The sequence below is a fragment of the Heterodontus francisci genome, chromosome 45, assembly GCF_036365525.1.
Source record: "Heterodontus francisci isolate sHetFra1 chromosome 45, sHetFra1.hap1, whole genome shotgun sequence".
Lineage (NCBI taxonomy): Eukaryota > Metazoa > Chordata > Chondrichthyes > Heterodontiformes > Heterodontidae > Heterodontus > Heterodontus francisci.
The window spans coordinates 20,769,299-20,789,980 of record NC_090415.1 but is presented as its reverse complement, the minus strand read 5'-3'; the positions used below and the strand labels follow the sequence as shown (position 1 = coordinate 20,789,980).

The following is a 20,682-nucleotide window of genomic DNA, read 5'->3' as shown; positions in this document are numbered from 1 at the left end:
TGCAGGCAGGTTTGCTAGGACTATTCGGGAGGGTTTAAACTAGGCTTGCAGGGGGTGGGGGTGGGACCCAAAGTAGTAGTCTCTCTGATGAGATAACTGAGGCAAATGTAGACGCTAAAGCAAGCAAATCCAGCTGCCAGGCCGGGCCGGGGCAGGAAAGGGAGCGTGGAAGGTCTGGGAGGCTAAACGGCATTTACTTTAATGCAAGAAGCCTGACAGGTAACAGGCAGATGAACTCAGAGCATGGATCAATACCTCGGATTGTGATAGTATAGCTATTACAGAAACGTGGTTGATGGATGGGCAGGACTGGCAGCTCAATGTTCTGGGGGACAAATGCTTCCGGCATCACAGAGGTGGAGGAAAGAGAGGAGGAAGGAGTTGCACTATAGATTCGGGAGGACATCATGGCAGTACTTACAGAGGATATCCCGGGGGGAATATCCAGCAGGGCAATATGGGTCGAAATAAGAAATAAGAATGGGGGGATCACTTTGATGGGATTATACTATAGGCCCCCCCAATAGTCAGACAGAATTGGAGGAAAATATATGTAGGGAAATCAAAGAAAGGTGTAGGAATTACACGGTTGTAATAGTAGGTGTTTTTAACTTCCCTAATATTGACTGGGACTGCCTTGGTGCGAAGGGGTCAAAGGGGGAAGAATTTGTCAAGTGTGTCCAGGATAGTTTTCTGAAGCAGCATGTGGATGGCCCTACTAGGGAAGGGGCTACCTTCGAACTTTTCTTAGTAAATGAAGCTGGGCAGGTGGTTGATCTATCAGTGGTGGAGCACTTTGGGACCAGTGACCATAACTCTACTTGCTTCAAGATAGTTATGGAAAAGAACAAAGAACAAAGAGCAGGACAGCACAGCAATCGGCCATTCGTCCCTTCAAGCGGCACAGTGGCGCAGTGGTTAGTACTGCAGCCTCACAGCTCGAGGGACCCGGGTTCGATTCTGGGTACTGCCTGTGTGGAGTTTGCAAGTTCTCCCTGTGTCTGCGTGGGTTTTCTCCGGGTGCTCCGGTTTCCTCCCACAAGCCAAAAGACTTGCAGGTTGATAGGTAAATTGGCCATTATAAATTGTCACTAGTATAGGTAGGTGGTAGGGAAATATAGGGACAGATGGGGATGCTTGGTAGGAATATGGGATTAGTGTAGGATTGGTATAAATGGGTGGTTGCTGGTCGGCACAGACTCGGTGGGCCGAAGGGCCTGTTTCAGTGATGTATCTGTAATCTAAAAAAAAAGCCTGCGCCGATCTTGATGCCTGCCGAAACTAAAACCTTCTGCACTTCCAGGGACCGTATACCTCTATTCCCATCCTATTCATGTATTTGTCAAAATGCCTCTTAAACGTCGCTATCGTACCTGCTTCCACCTGCTCCACCGGCAGCAAGTTCCAGGCACTTACCACCCTTTGTGTAAAGAACTTGCCTCGCTCATCCCCTCTAAACTTTGCCCCTCGCACCTTAAACCTATGTCACCTAGTAACTGACTATCCCACCCTGGGAAAAAGCTTCTGACTATCCACTCAGTCCATGCTGCTGAAAACTTTATAAAGCTCTATCATGTCGCCCCTCCACCTCCGTCGTTCCAGTGAAAACAATCGGAATTTATCCAACCTCTCCTCATAGCTAATGCCCTCCCGACCAGGCAACATTCTGGTAAATCTCTTCTGTACCCTCTCCAATGCCCCCACGTCCTTCTGGTAGTGTGGCGAGCAGAATTACACGCAATATTCTAAGTGATGCCTAACTAAAGTTCTGTACAGCTGCAGGATGACTTGCCTATTTTTATATTCTATGCCCTGAACGATGAAGGCAAGTATGCTGTATGCCTTCTTGACTACCTTATCCACCTGCGTTGCCACTTTCAGTGACCTGTGGACATGTACGCCCAGATCTCTCTGCCTGTCAATCCTCCTAAGGGTTCTGCCATTTACTGTATACTTTACACCTGCATTAGACCTTCCAAAATGCATTATCTCACATTTGTCCGGATTAAACTCAATCTGCCATTTTTCCGCCAACTCTCCAACCAATCTATATCCTGCTGTATCCTCCGACAATCCTCATCACTATCCGCAACTCCACGAACCTTTGTGTCGTCCGCAAACGTACCAATCAGACCAGCTATAGAACAAACAAAAGAACAAAGATAATTACAGTACAGGAACAGGCCCTTCGGCCCTCCAAGCCTGCGCCGATCCAGATCCTCTCTCTAAACATGTCGCCTATTTTCTAAGGTTCTGTATCTCTTTTCTTCCTGCCCATTCATGTATCTGTCTAGATACATCTTAAAAGACTCCATCGTGCCCGCATCTAACACCTCCGCTGGCAATGCGTTCCAGGTGCCCACCACCCTCTGCGTAAAGAACATTCCACGCATATCCCCCCTAAACTTTTCCCCTTTCACTTTGAACTCGTGTCCTCTAGTAATTGAAACCCCCACTCTGGGAAAAAGCCTCTTGCTATCCACCCTGTCTACACCTTTAATGATTTTGTACACCTCAATCAGGTCCCCCCTCAACCTCCGTCTTTCTAATGAAAATAATCCTAATCTGCTCAACCTCTCTTCATAGCTAGCGCCCTCCATACCAGGCAACATCCTGGTGAACCTCCTCTGCACCCTCTCCAAAGCATCCACATCCTTTTGATAATGTGGCGACCAGAACTGTACGCAGTATTCCAAATGTGGCCGAACCAAAGTCCTGTACAACTGTAACATGACCTGCCAACTCTTGTACTCAATGCCCCGTCCGATGAAGGAAAGCATGCCGTATGCCTTCTTGACCACTCTATTTACCTGCGTTGCCACCTTCAGGGAACAGTGGACCTGAACACCCAAATCTCTCTGGACATCAATTTTCCCCAGGACTTTTCCATTTACTGTGTAGTTCACTCTTGAATTGGATCTTCCAAAATGCATCACCCTCTGCATATTTTCCTCCAAATCATTTATATATACGACAAACAGCAAAGGTCCCAGCACTGATCCCTGTGGAACACCACTAGGCACATCCCTCCATCCAGAAAAACACCATTCCATTGCTCCCTCTGTCTTCTGTGATCGAGCCAGTTCTGTATCCATCTTGCCAGCTCACCTCTGATCCCGTGTGATTTCACCTTTTGTACCAGTGTGCCCTGAAGGACCTTGTCAAAAGCTTTACTGAAGTCCATATGGACAACATCAACTGCCCTTCCTCCATCAATGAAATTAGTGAGACACGACCTCCCCTTCACAAAACCATGCTGCCTCTCGCTAATGAGTTCATGTGTTTCCATTGGGAGTAAATCCTCTCCCGAAGAATCCTCTCTAATAATTTCCCTACCACTGATGTAAGGCTCACCGGCCTATAATTTCCTGGATTATCCTTGCACCCTTCTTAAACAAAGGAACAACTTTGGCTATTCTCCAGTCCTCTGGGATCTCACCTGTAGCCAATGAGGAAACAAAGATTTCTGTCAAGGCCTCAGCAATTTCATCCCTTGCCTCCCTCAGTATTCTGGGGTAGATCCCATCAGGCCCTGGGGACTTATCTACCTTAATGCTTTGCAAGACGCCCGACACCTCCTCCTTTTTGTTAACGACATGAACGAGACTATCTACACTCCCTTCCTTAGGCTCATCATCCAGCAAGCCCTTCCCTTTGGTGAATACTGATGCAAAGTACTCATTTAGTACCGCGCCCATTTCTTCTGGCTCCACAGATATATTCCCGTCTCTGTCCTTGAGTGGGCCAACTTTCCTTGGTTGCCCTCTTGCGCTTCATACACGTATAAAAAGCCTTGGGATTTTCCTTAATCCTGTTTGCCAATCGTATTTCATGGCCGCTTTTAGCCCTCCTGACTCCTCGCTTAAATTCCTTCCTGCTGTCTTTTTATTCATCAAGGACTTCGACTGTTCCTAGCCTTCCAGCCCTTACGAATGCTTCCTTTTTCTTTCTGACTCGGCTCACGATATCCCGCGTTACCCAAGTTTCCCGAAACTTGCCAAACTTATCCTTCTTCCTCACAGGAACATGCTGGTCCTGGATTCTAATCAACGGACGTTTGAAAGACTCCCACATGTCAGATGTTGATTTACCTTCAAACAGCCACCCCGAATCTAAATTCTTCAGTTCCTGCCCAATATTGTTATAATTAGCCTTCCCCCAATTTAGCACATTCACCCGAGGACTACTCTTAGCCTTATCCACAACTACCTTAAAACTTATGGAATTATGGTCACTGTTCCCGAAATGCTCCCCGACTGAAACTTCGACCTCCTGACCAGGCTCATTCCCCAATAAAAGGTCCAGTACGACCCCATCCCTCGTTGGACTATCTGCATATTGTTTCAAGAAACCCTCCTGGATGCTCCTTTCAAATTCTACCCCATCCAAGCCCCAAGCACTAAGTGAGTCCCAGTCAAAAGAGGAGAAGTTAAAATCACCCTCCACTACAACATCAACTACTTTACATCTTTCCAAAATCTGTCTACATTTGCGCTCCGCTACCTCCCGCTGGCTGTTGGGAGGCCTGCAGTAAACCCCTAACATCGTAACTGCACCCTTCCTATTCCTGAACTCCTCCCATATTGCCTCGTTGCATGACCCCTCCGAGGTGTCTTCCCACAGTACAGCTGTGATATTCTCCTTAACCAGTAATGCAACTCACCCACCCCTTTTACATCCCCCTCTATCCCGCCTGAAGCTTTCAAATGCTGGAACATTTAGCTGCCAACCCTGTCCTTCCCTCAACCAAGTCTCTGTAATAGCAGCAACATCATAGTTCCAAATATTAATCCAAGCTCTAGCTTCATCTGCTTTACCTGTTATACTTCTCTCATTGAAACAAATGCACTTGAGACCACGAGTCCCGCTGTACTCAGCAACATCTCCCTGCCTGCTCTTCCTCTTAGTCTTACTGGCCTTATTTACTAGTTCTCCCTCATTTATTTCACTTGCTGTCCTACTGCTCTGGTTCCCACCCCCCTGCCACACTAGTTTAAACCCTCCCGAGTGACGCTAGCAAACTTCGCAGTGAAGATATTTGTGCCCCTCCAGTTTATATGCAACCCGTCCTTCTTGTACATGTCCCACATCTCCCTGAAGAGTTCCCAGTGATCCAGATATCTGAAAACTTCCCTTCTACACCAGCTGTTCAGCCACGTGTTTAGCTGCACTATCTTCCTTTTTCTAACCTCAGTGACACGAGGCACAGGGAGCAATATTGAGATTACAACCCTAGAGGTCCTGTCCTTTAACTTTCTACTTTTCGCCCTAAACTCCCCCTGCAGGATCTCGTCACTCTTCCTGCCTATGTCATTGGTACTGATGTGCACCACAACCTCTGGCTATTCAGCCTCCCCCTACAGAACTCCCCCTGTCCGTTTAGAGACATCCTTGACCCGGGCACCAGGTAGGCAACATACCATCCTGGAGTCTCTTTCACGTCCACAGAAGCGCCTTTCTGTGCCCCTGACTATAGAGTCCCCTGTAACGATTGCTCTTCTGCGCTTTGTCCCTCCCTGCTGATCAACAGTGCCAGCCGTGGTGCCACTGCTCTGGCTGCTGATGTTGTTTTCCCCTGATAGGCCATCCCCCCCAACAGTATCCAAAGCGGAATACATGTTCGAGAGGGTGAGAGCCACAGTGGATTCCTGCACTGACTGCCTGCCCCTTCTAGCGATCACCCATCTATCTGCCTGCACCTTGGGTGTAACCACTTCTCTAAAACTCCTGTCTATGACGCTTTCTGCCAGCTGCATGCTCCAAAGTGCATCCAGTTGCCGCTCCAACCGATCCATGCGGTCTGTGAGGAGCTGCAATTGGGTACACTTCATGCGGATGTAGTCGTCCGGAACGCTGGAAGCGTCACGGACCTCCCACATCTCAAAGGTGAAGCACTTCACCCCTCTAACTGACCTTTCTAGCACTAATTAATAATTTAACTTCAAATAAATAAATACTTATTAAATCCTTACTAAATTATGTCACAATTAACTATATAGGATTAAATAAAAGGATAGGACTGGTCCTCAGGTTGAAGTCCTAAATTGACGGATGGCTAATTTCGATGATATCGGACGGAAACTCTCAAAAGTTGAATGGGAGAGACTGTTTGCATGCAAAGGGACGTCTGGCAAGCGGGAGGCTTTTTGACAGTGAGATAGGAAGAGTTCAGGGCCGGCATGTTCCTGTTAGATGTAAGGGCAAGGCTGCCAAGTTTAGGGAATTTTGGTTGACGAGGGATGTTGAGGTCAGGAAAAAGAAGGAGGCAGATGTCACGTATAGGCAGCTGGAATCAAGCGAGTCCCTCGATGAGTATAGGTGATGTTGCAGTACACTTTAGAATGAAAGTAAGAGGGCGAAAAAGAACCATGAGATTTCCCTGGCAGATCCTAAAAGGTTCTATCAGTATATTAAGCGTAAAAGGGTCGCTAGGTTGAGAGTAGATCCCATTACGGATCAGTGTGGTAATGCATGTGTGGAGCCACGGGAAATGGGCAAAGTCTTAAAAGAATACTTCTCGTCTGTACTTAACGTGGAGAAGGTCATGGAAGCTAGTGAGTTCAAGGGAGGGAACACCGATATCCTGGAGTATATCAACATTACAAAGGAAGAGGTGTTGGAGGATTTGAAGCGCATTAAGGTGGATAAATCCCCAGAGCCTGACCAGGTGTAGCCAAGGATATTATGGGAAGCAAGGGAGGAGATTGCTGGGGCCCTGGCAGATATTTTAGTATCATCGTTATCCACGGGTGAGGTACAGGAAGACTGGAGGATAGCTAATGTTGCGCCTTTATTTAAGAAGGGCAGCAGGTATAAGCCAAGTAACTACAGGCCAGTGAGCCTTCCATCAGTGGTGGGAAAGTTATTGGAAGGGATTCTGAAAGAAAGCATTTTTATGCATTTGGAAAGGCATGGTCTGATTAGGGATAGTCAGCATTGGGCTGTGCGTGGGAAATCATACCTCAAGAATTTGATTGTGTTTTCCGAGGAGGTGACCAAGAGGATCGAAGAGGGCAGGGCGATGGACGTTGTCTACATTGACTTTAGCAAGGCCTTTGACAATGTCCCGAATAGTAGGCTGGCCAGAAGGTTCAAACACATGGGATCCAGGGTGAGCTGGCAAATTGGATACAAAATTGGCTTGGTGATAGGAGGCAGAGGGTGGTAGTGGAGGTTTATCTTTCTGATTTAAGGCCCGTGACCAGTGGTGTGCTGCAGGGATCGGTGATGGGCCCTTGGTTGTTTGCCATATATATTCATGACTTGGATGTGAATGTAGGTGTCATGATTAGTAAGTTGACAGATGAGAGCAGAATTGGTGGTATAGTGGACAGTGAAGAAGGTTGTCTGAGGTTAGAACAGGATAAAGATCAACTGGAAAAGTGGGCAAGGGATTAGCAAATGGAAGTTAACGCAGACTAGTGCGAAATAATGTATTTTGGGAAGTTAAACCATGGAAGGACATAAACAGTGAATGGCAGGGCCCTGGGAATTGTTCTTGATCAGAGAGACCTTGGGGTGCAAGTACAAAGTTCCCTGAAAGTGGCAACACAGGTAGACAGGGAGGTGAAGAAGGCATATGGCATGCTTGCCTTCATCGGCCGAGGCATTGAGTGCAAGAGTTGGGACGCCATGCTCCAGTTGTACATAACGTTGGGCAGGCCGCATTTGGAGTACTGTGTGCAGTTCTGGTCGCCGCACTGCAGGAAAGTTGTGATTAAGCTAGAGAGGGTGCAGAAAAGATTCACAAGGATGTTGTTGTCTGTTATGGATGGCTTGAATTATAAAGGGAGATTGGATAGGCTGGGTCTATTTTCCCTGGAACAAAGGAGGTTAAAAGGGACATGACAGAGGTATATAAAGTTATGAGAGGCGTAGATAGAGTACATACCAGAGTCTGTTTCCCATGGTAGGGGTGACTAAAACTAGGGGGCATAGATTTAAGGTGAGAGGGAGGAGGTTTAAAGGGGATCAAAGGGGTAAATTTTTCACACAAAGAATAGTGGGTATCCGGAATGAGCTGCCAGAGGAGGTGGTGGAGAGAGGAACAGTAGCAACATTTAAGAGGCATCTGGGCATGCATTTGGATGAGCAAGGCAGAGAGGGATATGGAATTAATGCAGGCAGGTGGGATTAGTATAGATAGGCATTATGGTCGGCATGGACTCGGTGGGCTGAAGGGTCTGTTTCTATGCTGCACGACTCGATGATTCTAAATAAATAATTGGCACCGAGCTACGTAAGGAGATATCAGGCTAGGTGACCATATAGGTGGTCAAAAAAGTTGGTTTTAAGGAGCATCTTCAAACAGGAAAGAGAGGTTTTGAGACGAAGAGGTATGGGAAGGATCTAGCGTCAGCGTCAATCTCTGTCTTCTCTGTTCTATCAAATGCTCCCAGGGCAGGTGCAGTGTGGGGTTGGATATAGAGTAAAGCTGCCTCTATATCATGTCTCTATTTCTCCCCCTCCAGCCAGATGGAGAGAGTAATAGTGAGGAAGACAGGGATAAATACAGAGAGAGAATAACGGCGAGAGGGAAGGATAGCAATGGGGAAAGAATACTGGAGAGAACAAGGAAGAGACTGGGATGGACAGTGTCGGTCAGTATTCCCGCAAAGCTTAGTGCAGCAGCTTGGAAGGTACCATGCCGGTCCTGTTCCATGATAAATTACACACATCTGCTAAAGATCCATTAAAAACTTAAAGGGGCCACGCACAGGGCAAAAACATGGCCGCACAAAGCAACAAAATTTCCAAGGGAACATTTGAGCAAGCTATGGCTCAGTATGTAGTAATCTTGCCTCTGAGTTCAATAATTGTAGGTCCAGGGCAGTGCACAACATCTAGGCTGATGGTACCCATCAGAAAATCAGAACAGACCAGCAAGACTCAGAACATGAATCTTGTGTTGAATTTGTCTGCCTCGCTTTCTGGAATACTTTAGTGTTTGTTCAGAATGGTGACCCAGTGATTCATTTCCCCTGTGGGTTGACTGTTATCCGAAAATAAATGATACCATCCTATTGCAACATTAAGGTACCGTCCGCATTGAGCGCAACAACATTTGTAGTGTCCCATAATATAATATACTTTGCTGGGAATGGGATCAGGATTTGATATTTTCAAAACACTGAGGTAAACTGGAACTCCCCTTGACACTAATATCAGTGTTTTTAATCAGCTCTGGGAGGAAAGTAAACCGAGAGACCATCAAGCAGTAATCAATGTCAGATTTGATTGATTACTGTGGATTAATCAATTATATTATACAAAGCCTACAGAATATGCTGTTAAATATCAGGAAACAGGTTTCTTACCATCCTGCATAAGGAATTACATCCTCTGCAGCTATAGTGTCACCAAAAGTAGCCAACTTAAAATGGCTAACAGATGTAGGTGGAGTTTTACTGTGGTTCTGAGAGAGGAGAGAGAAACAGGCATAGACACACATACACCGAAACAGAGGGACAAAGGGACAAAGTATGAAAGAAGAATATTTCGATTTCCAGAAGGTATTCGCCCCTAAAACCCTCACACTTGCCCTCCAACAAAGGACTGGGCAGAGAATGGGAATGTTACTGATTGCTACAACTTGTCTCATCCTCTCTCTATGTCTCTTCCTTTCTCATGTCTGCCCCTATCCACCTTCCCCTGTTTCGGTATCTCTGTCCATATCTCCCTCACTCTTTATAACTCTCTCTCTCTACCTAGTTCTGTATCTCCCCACAGCCCCCCCCCTCTCTCTCTCTCTGTCCCTCCCTTTATCTCTCACTCCACCTCTGACTCTGTCTTTGTGCCAACGTGTGTAAATAGAGATACAGCTGGGCCAGGTCTCTTCCGTAAGGACATTGTTCGACCATTTCACTTTAGATTCCATTGCACTATTACTGAGACCATCTTACATTTCCATATTTTTATGAATTACTTGAATTTGAATTCCATCAGCCACTATGATGAGATTTGAGCCCATGTCCTCAAGGCATTAGCATGGGCTACTGGATTATTAGCTCAGTGTCAATACCAGTACACCACCCTGTCACTCTGTCATCAAGCTAACGGAAGCTCCTTTGACTGAGAGCTGCTTCAGTTGGTGTTCGGCTCTGCTCTTTAGCACCGTCATTTTTGGGAAAAGAATTACGCCTCTTCTGCAAAGATAACCAGCCTCATTAGGTCCGTCGTTGAATAAAATATTACAAAATCAAGTTTACAATCATCTCAGCGTTCTGTGCATTGAATAAAAAGTTTTCCACCATGTCGTGAGTTTAGGCTGTGGAATCTGGAACGGATTTTAGTGCCAGAACATGGAAACATTCACTTTTCTATGATTTAACTAATTTAGCAATTAGATTGAGTAGGTATTGCACGACCTTCTTCAGTTCCTCTCTGAATTTACTTTGTGTGACAACGTACATACACGTGTTGGTGCAGGAGCTGAGAAGCTGCAGCATTGCTGCTGTTTCCCCTGTGATATAGAGAGGGTCGTTGGTGGAGGAAGGATATAGCTTTGTAATTCGCTGATAGATGTAAACGACAACCTGCGTCACCCATAACAGTATAAAACTGCCAGATATACTAAACAGTAAAATTATGGATTTTTTTCGATTCTTCATCTCTGGGTCATTGCGATTCTCTCCACTGCTGAGGCCCCAGAGTCCCCTGCGGAGTCTACTGCCCGTTAAAATACGTCTGGCCGTCAGAGCATTGAGCAGCAACATCATAAAGAACGGGACACAAGGATTTAAAATGCGGTGAAGCAACTCAAACGCAGTCCATTGGGGGGAATTATAGAAGCTCTGTTTCGGGATACAGTACCAGGGAACATTATCAATTATATATTCCGGTTCATACATAAAGTACCAGGGAACACATTCTAAAGAGCACAGCACACTCACTGTTCCAATAACAACAGCCGCTGTTCTCTCAGTGCAATATTTTGTCTTCAGCTTCTCATCACAAATGGTTACAAATCGATCAAAGGTGAAAGCAACTGTCAGCCAGACAGAGATAATTGTGCTTGCAAAAATCAGGAAATTAACTGAACTGCAAATGGAAGTAATGGACAGGAATGAATCTGGGAAATAAATCAACGGAATCCACCTCAATATGGGATCTGTGATGACGACCAGGAGATCAGCCACTGCCATTCCCACCATGTAGCGAGTGATACATTTGGAGAGACCACACTTTCCTCGGGACAGAATCAGAATCGCCACCAGGTTAACTGAAAGAGAAAAAAAGGGAAGCAGAAAAATTACTGATCAGACCTCAAACTAAAACAGCAGTTTGACAGGATCTGGGGTGGAATTTACAGCTTTGTTGCAGCATCCAGAACTTTCTGAAGAGAATGGTTTTGAATACAATATAAATTATTCATTGAGAAATTGATTTGCAAAAATAAAGGTGAAATATAATGATCACTGGATACAGTGAGGCCGTCGTGTCAGTGCGGAAGGGAGATGGGGGTTTTCAAACAAGCAATCCAATGGTTTAAATCCAGTTTAGCCTCCAGATCAATGGCCGAGATAGTGAGGGTAAAGGGGGGCCTTTTTGCTTTAATGGTTAAGAGAGAGAGCAGGGGCTGTCTCAAAACGTAAAACGGTCGGAAGCCGCTGCGGTGACTTCAGATCAGGAAGAAGAGGCCGATGGAGGCTGAAAAATTGAGTAGATTGGAGGGAGAGAGAGAAAAGGTCATTTGGGGACTGGAAGGGAGGCGGGTCCTGAAGGGTTTGGAAAGTAAACAAAGTAAAGCAAGGAATGCAGTCAGTAAATAACTGGTTCCACTCAGTTATTTACTCAGTTCAGAAATAATGAAGAGGAACATTCACTCAAGAGGTTGAGGATATGACACGGTTAAACGCAGAGGGAGCGAGTCCAGCAGTAAAACTCACCCAATCTGGTAAAGTGCTCATCATACCTTCAATGCACAGTTTCACTGTCATTGTTCTGGAAAGTTCAGCATTTCATCTTTGTCTATTATTCACACTATGGCTTCTCTCCCTAGCTTTCTCCTTCGATCCTGTCTCTCTGTCTGTTTCATTCTCCATATTCCTTCTCGTTTGCTCTCTATCTCAGTCAACTTTATCTATCCACAGCTCGTATGCTCTCCAATCACTTCTCCAGATTATCCAAGCCTCCACATGTTCACTCAACATGATTATTCAGGTAAACCACCCTCCACAATCCAGCATGAATACAGCTCAGAATGTTCTGATGAAAGGTCACGGATCAGAAACGTTAACTTTTTTTCTCACTCTCCAGATGCTGACAGATCTTCTGTGTGTTTAGAGCACTTTCTGTTTTAATTTCAGATTTCCAGCATCTGCAGTATTTTGCTTTTATTTACATATGCAACACAATGTCTCTGTGTGGATCACAATTTTCGTTTATCTTACATTGCCAGGACACAGCATTATTCCGATCCAGAAACTGTATCCCAAGTACCAATTTCAATCCACATGAAGGCTGCTTTCTCAAGTGACCCTCAGCACACATTCGGATCCCAAGTTGTGCTTCATACTTATTGTTACGACCGAGACTAGAGGCTTGCACTGTTAATTCACTCCAACCACTCCACAGTCACAACATCTTCTTTAAATGGCGTTAACAGCTTCCTGTAGTCGCGAATTCCACAGGCTCACCACTCTGTGAGAAATAATTTCTCCTCATCTCAGTCCTGAAAGGTTTACCCCGTATCCTTAAACTATGACCCCTGGTTCTGGACTCCCCCACCATCGGGAACATCCTTCCTGCATAGACCCTGCCAAGCACTCTCAGAATTTTATAGATTTCTGAGAGAACCCCTCTCACTCTTCTGAAATCCAGCGAATATAAACCGGAGCGTCTCAATCTCTCCCCATACATCAGTCCCGCCAGCACAGGATTAACTCTATCTACAATACATAGAATAAATAAAATTTAGTGCCTCTCCCAGACAGAATCCACGTTATTTGAAATTTCGTCACCTGCAGTTTTAAAGTCCAGAGTAAGATTGTCGGTTTGTTCAGTCAACAAAACGACAACATCAACCCTGCGATTTATAATCTGCAACTAACTAGAAGGGCTCATGATTCCAACAACTCCAGTCTAAAAAGATACGGCATAAAGTCAACACATTTACAATGAATTCCTCTGATATTAAATGAATAGAACGGTCGTGAATCAGAGAAGGAAATGCTAAAGGATGAGAAGTCAGCTCAGTTCAGTTGCCAGACCTCTGAAGTAGCGTCAGATTCCCGCAAGGAAATATTTCAGAAAAGTGATAACCAATAAAATATTCAAATCCCATTGGAAATCGCTCTTGGGGCTGCATTTTAAAAGCGTGCCACCAAAGTAGTTGACAGATGTAATAATTTGCAGCCCGCACATCTGGCACCAAGTCACGAAGCATCGCTGATTCCAAATGCGGCGGCTCATTAGCATGGCCTTGGAGGTTGCCCCGCAACTCCCGATAACGCGGAGATAACGGGAGAGCAGTCACTGGGAACGGCATCCGGCATCAATGCCCAGGCGCCGGCGTCGTCTCGACAGGGGTGAGAGTAACAGGGTAGTTGTTATGGGGGACTTTAACTTTCCAAATATCGACTGGAAATACTATAGTTCGAGTACTTTAGATGGGTCAGTTTTTGTCCAGTGTGTGCAGGAGGGTTTTCTGACACAGTATGTAGACAGGCCAACCAGGGGCGATGCCACATTGGATTTGGTACTGGGAAATGAACCCGGCCAGGTGTTAGATTTAGCTGTAGGTGAGCACTTTGGTGATAGTGATCACAATTCGGTTAGGTTGACCTTAGCAATGGGCAGGGACAGGTATATACCGCAGGGCAAGAATTATAACTGGGGGAAAGGAAATTATGATGCGATTAGGCAAGATTTAGGATGCGTAGGATGGGGAAGGAAACTGCAGGGGATGGGAACAATCGAAATGTGGAGCTTATTCAAGGAGCAGCTACTGCGTGTCCTTGATAAGTATGTACCTGTGAGGCAGGGAGGAAGTTGTCGTGCGAGGGAGCCGTGGTTTACTAAAGAAGTTGAAGCGCTTGTCAAGAGGAAGAAGAAGGCTTATGTTAGGATGAGACGTGAAGGCTCAGTTAGGGCGCTTGAGAGCTACAAGCTAGCCAGGAAGGATCTAAAGGGAGAGCTAAGAAGAGCAAGGAGAGGACACGAGAAGTCATTGGTGGATCGGATCGGGGAAAACCCTAAGGCTTTCTATAGGTATATCAGGAATAAAAGAATGACTAGAGTTAGATTAGGGCCAATCAAGGATAGTAGTGGGAAGTTGTGTGTGGAATCAGAGGAGATAGGGGAAGTGTTAAATGAATATTTTGCGTCAGTATTTACAGTAGAGAAAGAAAATGTTGTTGAGAATACTGAGTTTCAGGCTACGAGGCTAGATGGGATTGAGGTTCACAAGGAGGAGGTGTTAGCAATTTTGGAAAGTGTGAAAATAGATAAGTCCCCTGGGCCAGATGGGATTTATCCTAGGATTCTCTGGGAAGCTAGGGAGGAGATTGCAGAGCCTTTGTCCTTGATCTTTATGTCGTCATTGTCGACAGGAATAGTGCCGGAAGACTGGAGGATTGCAAATGTTGTCCCCTTGTTCAAGAAGGGGAGTAGAGACAGCCCTGGTAATTATAGACCTGTGAGCCTTACTTCGGTTGTGGGTAAAATGTTGGAAAAGGTTATAAGAGACAGGATTTATAATCATCTTGAAAAGAATAAGTACATTAGAGATAGTCAGCACGGTTTTGTGACGGGTAGGTCGTGCCTCACAAACCTTATTGAGTTTTTCGAGAAGGTGACCAAACAGGTGGATGAGGGTAAAGCAGTGGATGTGGTGTATATGGATTTCAGTAAGGCGTTTGATAAGGTTCCCCACGGTAGGCTATTGCAGAAAATACGCAAGTATGGGGTTGAAGGTGATTTAGAGCTTTGGATCAGAAATTGGCTAGCTGAAAGAAGACAGAGGGTGGTGGTTGATGGCAAATGTTCATCCTGGAGTTTAGTTACTAGTGGTGTACCACAAGGATCTGTTTTGGGGCCACTGCTGTTTGTCATTTTTATAAATGACCTGGAAGAGGGTGTAGAAGGGTGGGTTAGTAAATTTGCAGATGACACTAAGGTCGGTGGAGTTGTGGATAGTGCCGAAGGATGTTGTCGGGTACAGAGAGACATAGATAGGCTGCAGAGCTGGGCTGAGAGATGGCAAATGGAGTTTAATGCGGAAAAGTGTGAGGTGATTCACTTTGGAAGGAGTAACAGGAATGCAGAGTACTGGGCTAATGGGAGGATTCTTGGTACTGTAGATGAACAGAGAGATCTTGGTGTCCAGGTGCATAAATCCCTGAAGGTTGCTAACCAGGTTAATAGGGCTGTTAAGAAGGCATATGGTGTGTTAGCTTTTATTAGTAGGGGGGTCGAGTTTCGGAGCCACGAGGTCATGCTGCAGCTGTACAAAACTCTGGTGAGACCGCACCTGGAGTATTGCGTGCAGTTCTGGTCACTGCATTATAGGAAGGATGTGGAAGCTATGGAAAGGGTGCAGAGGAGATTTACTAGGATGTTGCCTGGTATGGAGGGAAGGTCTTACGAGGAAAGGCTGAGGGACTTGAGGTTGTTTTCGTTGGAGAGAAGGAGGAGGAGAGGTGACTTAATAGAGACATATAAGATAATCAGAGGGTTAGATAGGGTGGATAGTGAGCGTCTTTTTCCTCGGATGGTGATGGCAAACACGAGGGGACATAGCTTCAAGTTGAGGGGTGATAGATATCGGACAGATGTGAGAGGTAGTTTCTTTACTCAGAGAGTAGTAAGAACGCCCTACCTGCAGCAGTAGTAGATTCGCCAACTTTAAGGGCATTTAAGTGGACATTGGATAGACACATGGATGAAAATGGAATAGTGTAGGTCAGATGGTTTCACAGGTCTGCGCAACATCGTGGGCCGAAGGGCCTGTACTGCGCTGTAATGTTCTAAACTCTAAACTCTAAAGCCCTGAATGATCACTTACATTTTTAGAGGCACCGTTAATTTAACGTTTAGAAAATTGAATAAGAAAACATTTCCATGCCCTCTCCCACCACCCACAATGGAATTACACATCATTCCTGCCCTTTGTCCCACTACCCTCTACCCCCGCCCCCCCAAATACCTACTCTTAATATTTGACCTTCCACATGCCTCCCCCAAATTTCGGAACCTTTGACCTTTACACCTTCCCATTACCGCTTCGCCCAATCTGCAGCATTGTAACCCCGCTCCCACCCTCACCCCCGCCGCACTAGGACAATGATCCACCCCTCCCCACATGTGTCGCGCCTCGTTTCCCCGAACGGGGATTGGAAGTTGCGGCATTACCAACCGCCCCAATGACGAGCCAAACCTGCTGGCAGAATCGCTGCGGCCTGCACATTAATGAAAGAAAGTTGGGAAGGGTCATACCGGCTGCGGGGTCGGTGCGATCTGGTGCGATCGTCATGCCCCCTTCCCCCCATCTACTGTTCTCAGCGTTGGGGACCCTTTAAAACCCAGCCCACTGGACACTGAACTGCCTCATTATAAATCACCAAAAGTCGATTTATGAAGCACTATCACTTCTCAGGTTAGTTCCACAACACCTGATCCTCTGATAACTGCTCTTAGAACCTTTGAAGGAAACACACCGAGATTACTGTGTACAGTTCTGTTCTCCTTATTTAAGAACGAATATACATGCATTGAGGGAGGTTCAGAGAAGGTTCTTTCCGATGACTCCTTGTGTTCGAGGGGCTTTCGTGCGAGGAAAGGTGGAATAGTTTCGGCCAATATACTTCAGAGTTTAGAAGTATGGGACAAATATTGAAATATAGAATTCCGAGGACGCTTCACAGGCGGATGGTGAGAGGATGTTTCTCCTCGAGGGGGAATCTAGAACTAGGGGGCAAAAGATGCATATTTCAAGTGGAGCGGAGGAGGAATTCATTTTCTGTGAGAGTCATGAACCTTTGGAATTCTCGACCCCAAAGAGCTGCGCAGGCGGAGTCATTGATTATATTCAAGGCAAAGATGGAGAGATTTTTGAACTATAGGCTAGTCAAGAGTTATGGGGAACAAGCGAGAAAATAGTTTTGAGACTGAAATCAAATCACAAATCTTCTTAATGTATTGTGGAGCAGGATCGAGGGGCCAAATGGCCGACGCCTGTTCCTATTGCTTATATTCTTACGTACTTAGCCCGAGAACCTGATCCCAATACATCCATTTGAAATATTAATCTCATCTCGTTCTGAGGGATAGATCAACAAAAATCATTACAGATAAAAGAACTCATACAAGCCCGAACATGTAGAATCCAAAGACATTCCAACAAAGGGCAAGAAATTCGGTATAGTGGATAATTCAATACTAATGCAAGGATTTGATGAACAAAGATCATCACAGTCATTATGCCTCAGCTACAGCACAAAATTTGCAGAGCCTTCAGACAGTCCATCATTCAACTGATCGAACTGAACAGACGACTGTGTAAACCATTCAGCAAGGAAAACATTATCAAATATAGCAGTCGATGTAATATTGATTTGCAACATTAACAGCTGGAGACAGCAGCTTACCAGGAACTCCAATGGTCACAAGAAATGGATAGTAAATATCCTCAATCTGATATATTACTGGATATACCATTTCTGTGAGAAGCAGCAACTGATGTTGTTCTGATTTCCAAAGCTCTGGTAGTCGCTTGGAGCTGGTACATATCAGTAGGCCCTGATTTATACAGGGGACAAGTCTCTACTGACATGGTTATACCCCTGATCATTGCTATTAGTGACAATCACTTGAACAAGCACATAACATCAGCTGCCTTGTCTGCGATGTAATTAAAATGGTGCCTACAAAATAAATATCTCTAAGTCCAGCAAAATATCATAATCAGATCTCTCTTGGGGATAAGGCTGAAAAACGTAATCCTACAAGGCAGATCTGACAATAATGAACAGCTTCACATGCAGGCGTCATGTAATTGAAATGACAATGTTCACTCCCAATGATTCATGAATAAATGCTACGGATTTCTCCACATTGTACACTGAATCTAGGGACACAAGGAGTTAAAATGTAAACTTTGACACGACGACAGTTAAATCCATGTTCAGGATTACAGCTGAGAACTTACTATGGGTGATATTAGGGGACAGACTCTGAGCATGCTCCATTGACATTCCTCTCTGTTATTTTATTGCAAATGTTTATCAGTTCATTCTACAGTGGTTAAATGCTCCAGTAAAATAAGAACTGGACAATTTCCTGACAATATTACTCCAATTCACTCCTCATTGGCAACCCAACCTCCACCTTCCTTCAGTCAAAAACGCTACCGTGCATCTCCATTCCCCAAGAGGTCCAGAAATTCGCACAACGCATTGGTTTTCACTGACCCGCATTAGCTTTCAAATTGCTCAATGGCTTAAATGTGAAATTCTCGTCCTCAGCTTAAAACCTGCATCAAACCTCTCCCATGATCTCTCCATACCTCTGACATTGTGCACATTAGGTGGGACTACCCTTTTTTGGTTCCTGTCTTACCAATACGATAATAGTCACACATTCTCCTGCAATGAATTCTGTCCGCCTACCAGCACTATTAATTCGCCTGTGCCTGAACTTACGATTTTGCCTCCTCCTCTTCCACATCTACATGCTTCCCAATGTCAACAGCACATACAGACACGGGGTCACCTTCCATGTGTGTCCTGACAGTACCCTGGTCCAGCTCTCGTCCATCTCTCTCGGCCCTCCACTGCCTCTGTGTGACCAGACTCCAACTGTCTGTTTAGCAGGAGCTGCAATTCTATCCAAGTAACTATATGAAATACTAAATCAATCATCTTTCGCTCCACCACAATTCCATGCTCATTTCAGTTATTCCATTCCCCATGCGAACTGTTGTGTCAGGCTGAATATATATATATTTTAAAGCTCATCCTCTTGTTCTCTGACCTGACCCTCAGATCTCAATCATAAAAGATACCAATTTCCGCCTGCCTAACATTGCCAGCTTCTCTCACTGCCTCGGTCCATCTGACACTGAAACACTCATTCACTGCATCTATCTCTGCATCTTGGCGGTTAGGACGTGGAAAGTTATTGGAGAAAATTCGTGACTTTCTTGTAGTGTGGAACTGTTTGGCACCATCTTATTGATAATCCTGTTCAGAGGATTAGTCCTTACTATTGTTGTTACATATGCAAATTAACTTGTAACTTTTTAGATGTACAAGCATAGAATGAGATTTAATTGTTGCTCATGTTTAATTTGCATTAAATCTTGAATTGAGAATGGAAGGCCCAAAGCTGAAGACCGTGATTTGGAGGTGAAGGGTAAGTTTAACCAAAGGGAAATTCCTCGTAGCTTTGATTTGGCAAAGTATATCTAATTGGTACCTAAATTAAGTGATGAGTGAGTAGAAGTTTACATTGTGTCATTTGAAAAACTGCCACAATATGGAATGGCCCAAATCATCTTAGACAAACTCCTGGAGACTCTTTTCAAAAGGAAAGCTATGGAGGTGTACTCATCCCCTTCAGATGATGAGAACGAAGTAAAGACTGTTTTCCTCAATGCATAAGAGTTGATGTTGCAGGATTGGGAAGTGGGCGTCATTGTCACAGCCAGCATTTACTGCCCATCTCTAATTGCCCTTGACAACTGACGATCTGCGAGGCCATTTCAGAGGGCAGTTATCGGTTAACAGTATTGGTGTTGGTCTGGAGTCACATGTAGAGCAGACAAGCATATTTCCTTTCCTGAATGGCATTGGTCAAGTTGGTAGGATTTTGCGACACCCGATGTAAGTTTTCATGGCAACATTACTGAGAATAGCCTACAATTCCAAATTGAATTTTTATTATTTAATTGATTTTATTAATTAATCGAATTCGAATCAATTTTCACCAGCTTCTGTTTTGGGGTTTCACCAGTGTTGTCATCTTGTACGGGCTTTACAACAGTTTACTGCAGATGTAACCAATATTCAAGGGGAAATATTACTTTAAAAGGATCAGGACTAATTCGTTTTTCTTCAGAAAAAGCAGAACAGAGAAAGTCAGGTTGCTTCAGTGGACAATGTTGTTACAGCCATTTGCACTGGACATTGTACATCTTCCAGGGAAAAGCAATGTCATTGCCGATGCTCTGACCAGAATTCAAAGAGAAGGTGCAGGTCTGAAGGAAAGCTCTGAAATGTTAGAATATTACCATGTCTGAATCCTATTAAACTTAACTTTTTATTATTGGTAAATTTTCTAAAATTTAAACTGATTGGCAAGTTGCTGCCATGGGTATTCATGTGACTGAACAGCCGATTCACGACCCACAGATCTTTTGGGCACATGGGACCAGACTTCGCACGATGTACTGAGATCCTGAGTCTGAGATTTTCTTCATTTTTCTTTCTTCTTTCCTGTCACTTTGCCTCCTCACTAAGGCGATTGGACTCAAAGCATGACGGGCAAATTGCCACCGTTTTGAGCACCTCCCGTCATCAATGTCAATGCTGCCGCGCATCAGAAAGAACTTCAGAGTGTCTAGTAAACATTTCCTTTATCCTTTCCTGTTACATTGACCACTTGAGAATTGGGAAAACAGGACCTGGCGGGGAAGCCGGTTTTCGATCATCCAAACAGAGTATCCTGTCCATCGAAGTTGTT

General features: G+C 45.0%; 1 protein-coding gene across 1 annotated transcript; it reads right to left on the bottom strand.

Moving 5' to 3' along the window:
* Positions 1-10,319: 10,319 nt before the first annotated feature.
* Positions 10,320-11,153, bottom strand: LOC137356436 (probable G-protein coupled receptor 139). Its single transcript, XM_068022328.1, has one exon. The coding sequence runs from the start codon at positions 11,151-11,153 to the stop codon at positions 10,320-10,322; it is 834 nt and encodes a 277-aa protein (XP_067878429.1).
* Between the last annotated feature and the right edge of the window lie 9,529 nt (positions 11,154-20,682).

Bases quoted from the DNA above. Each gene is read 5' to 3' on its own strand.
- LOC137356436 (XM_068022328.1), bottom strand. From the start codon at position 11,153: ATGGTGGGAATGGCAGTGGCTGATCTCCTGGTCGTCATCACAGATCCC.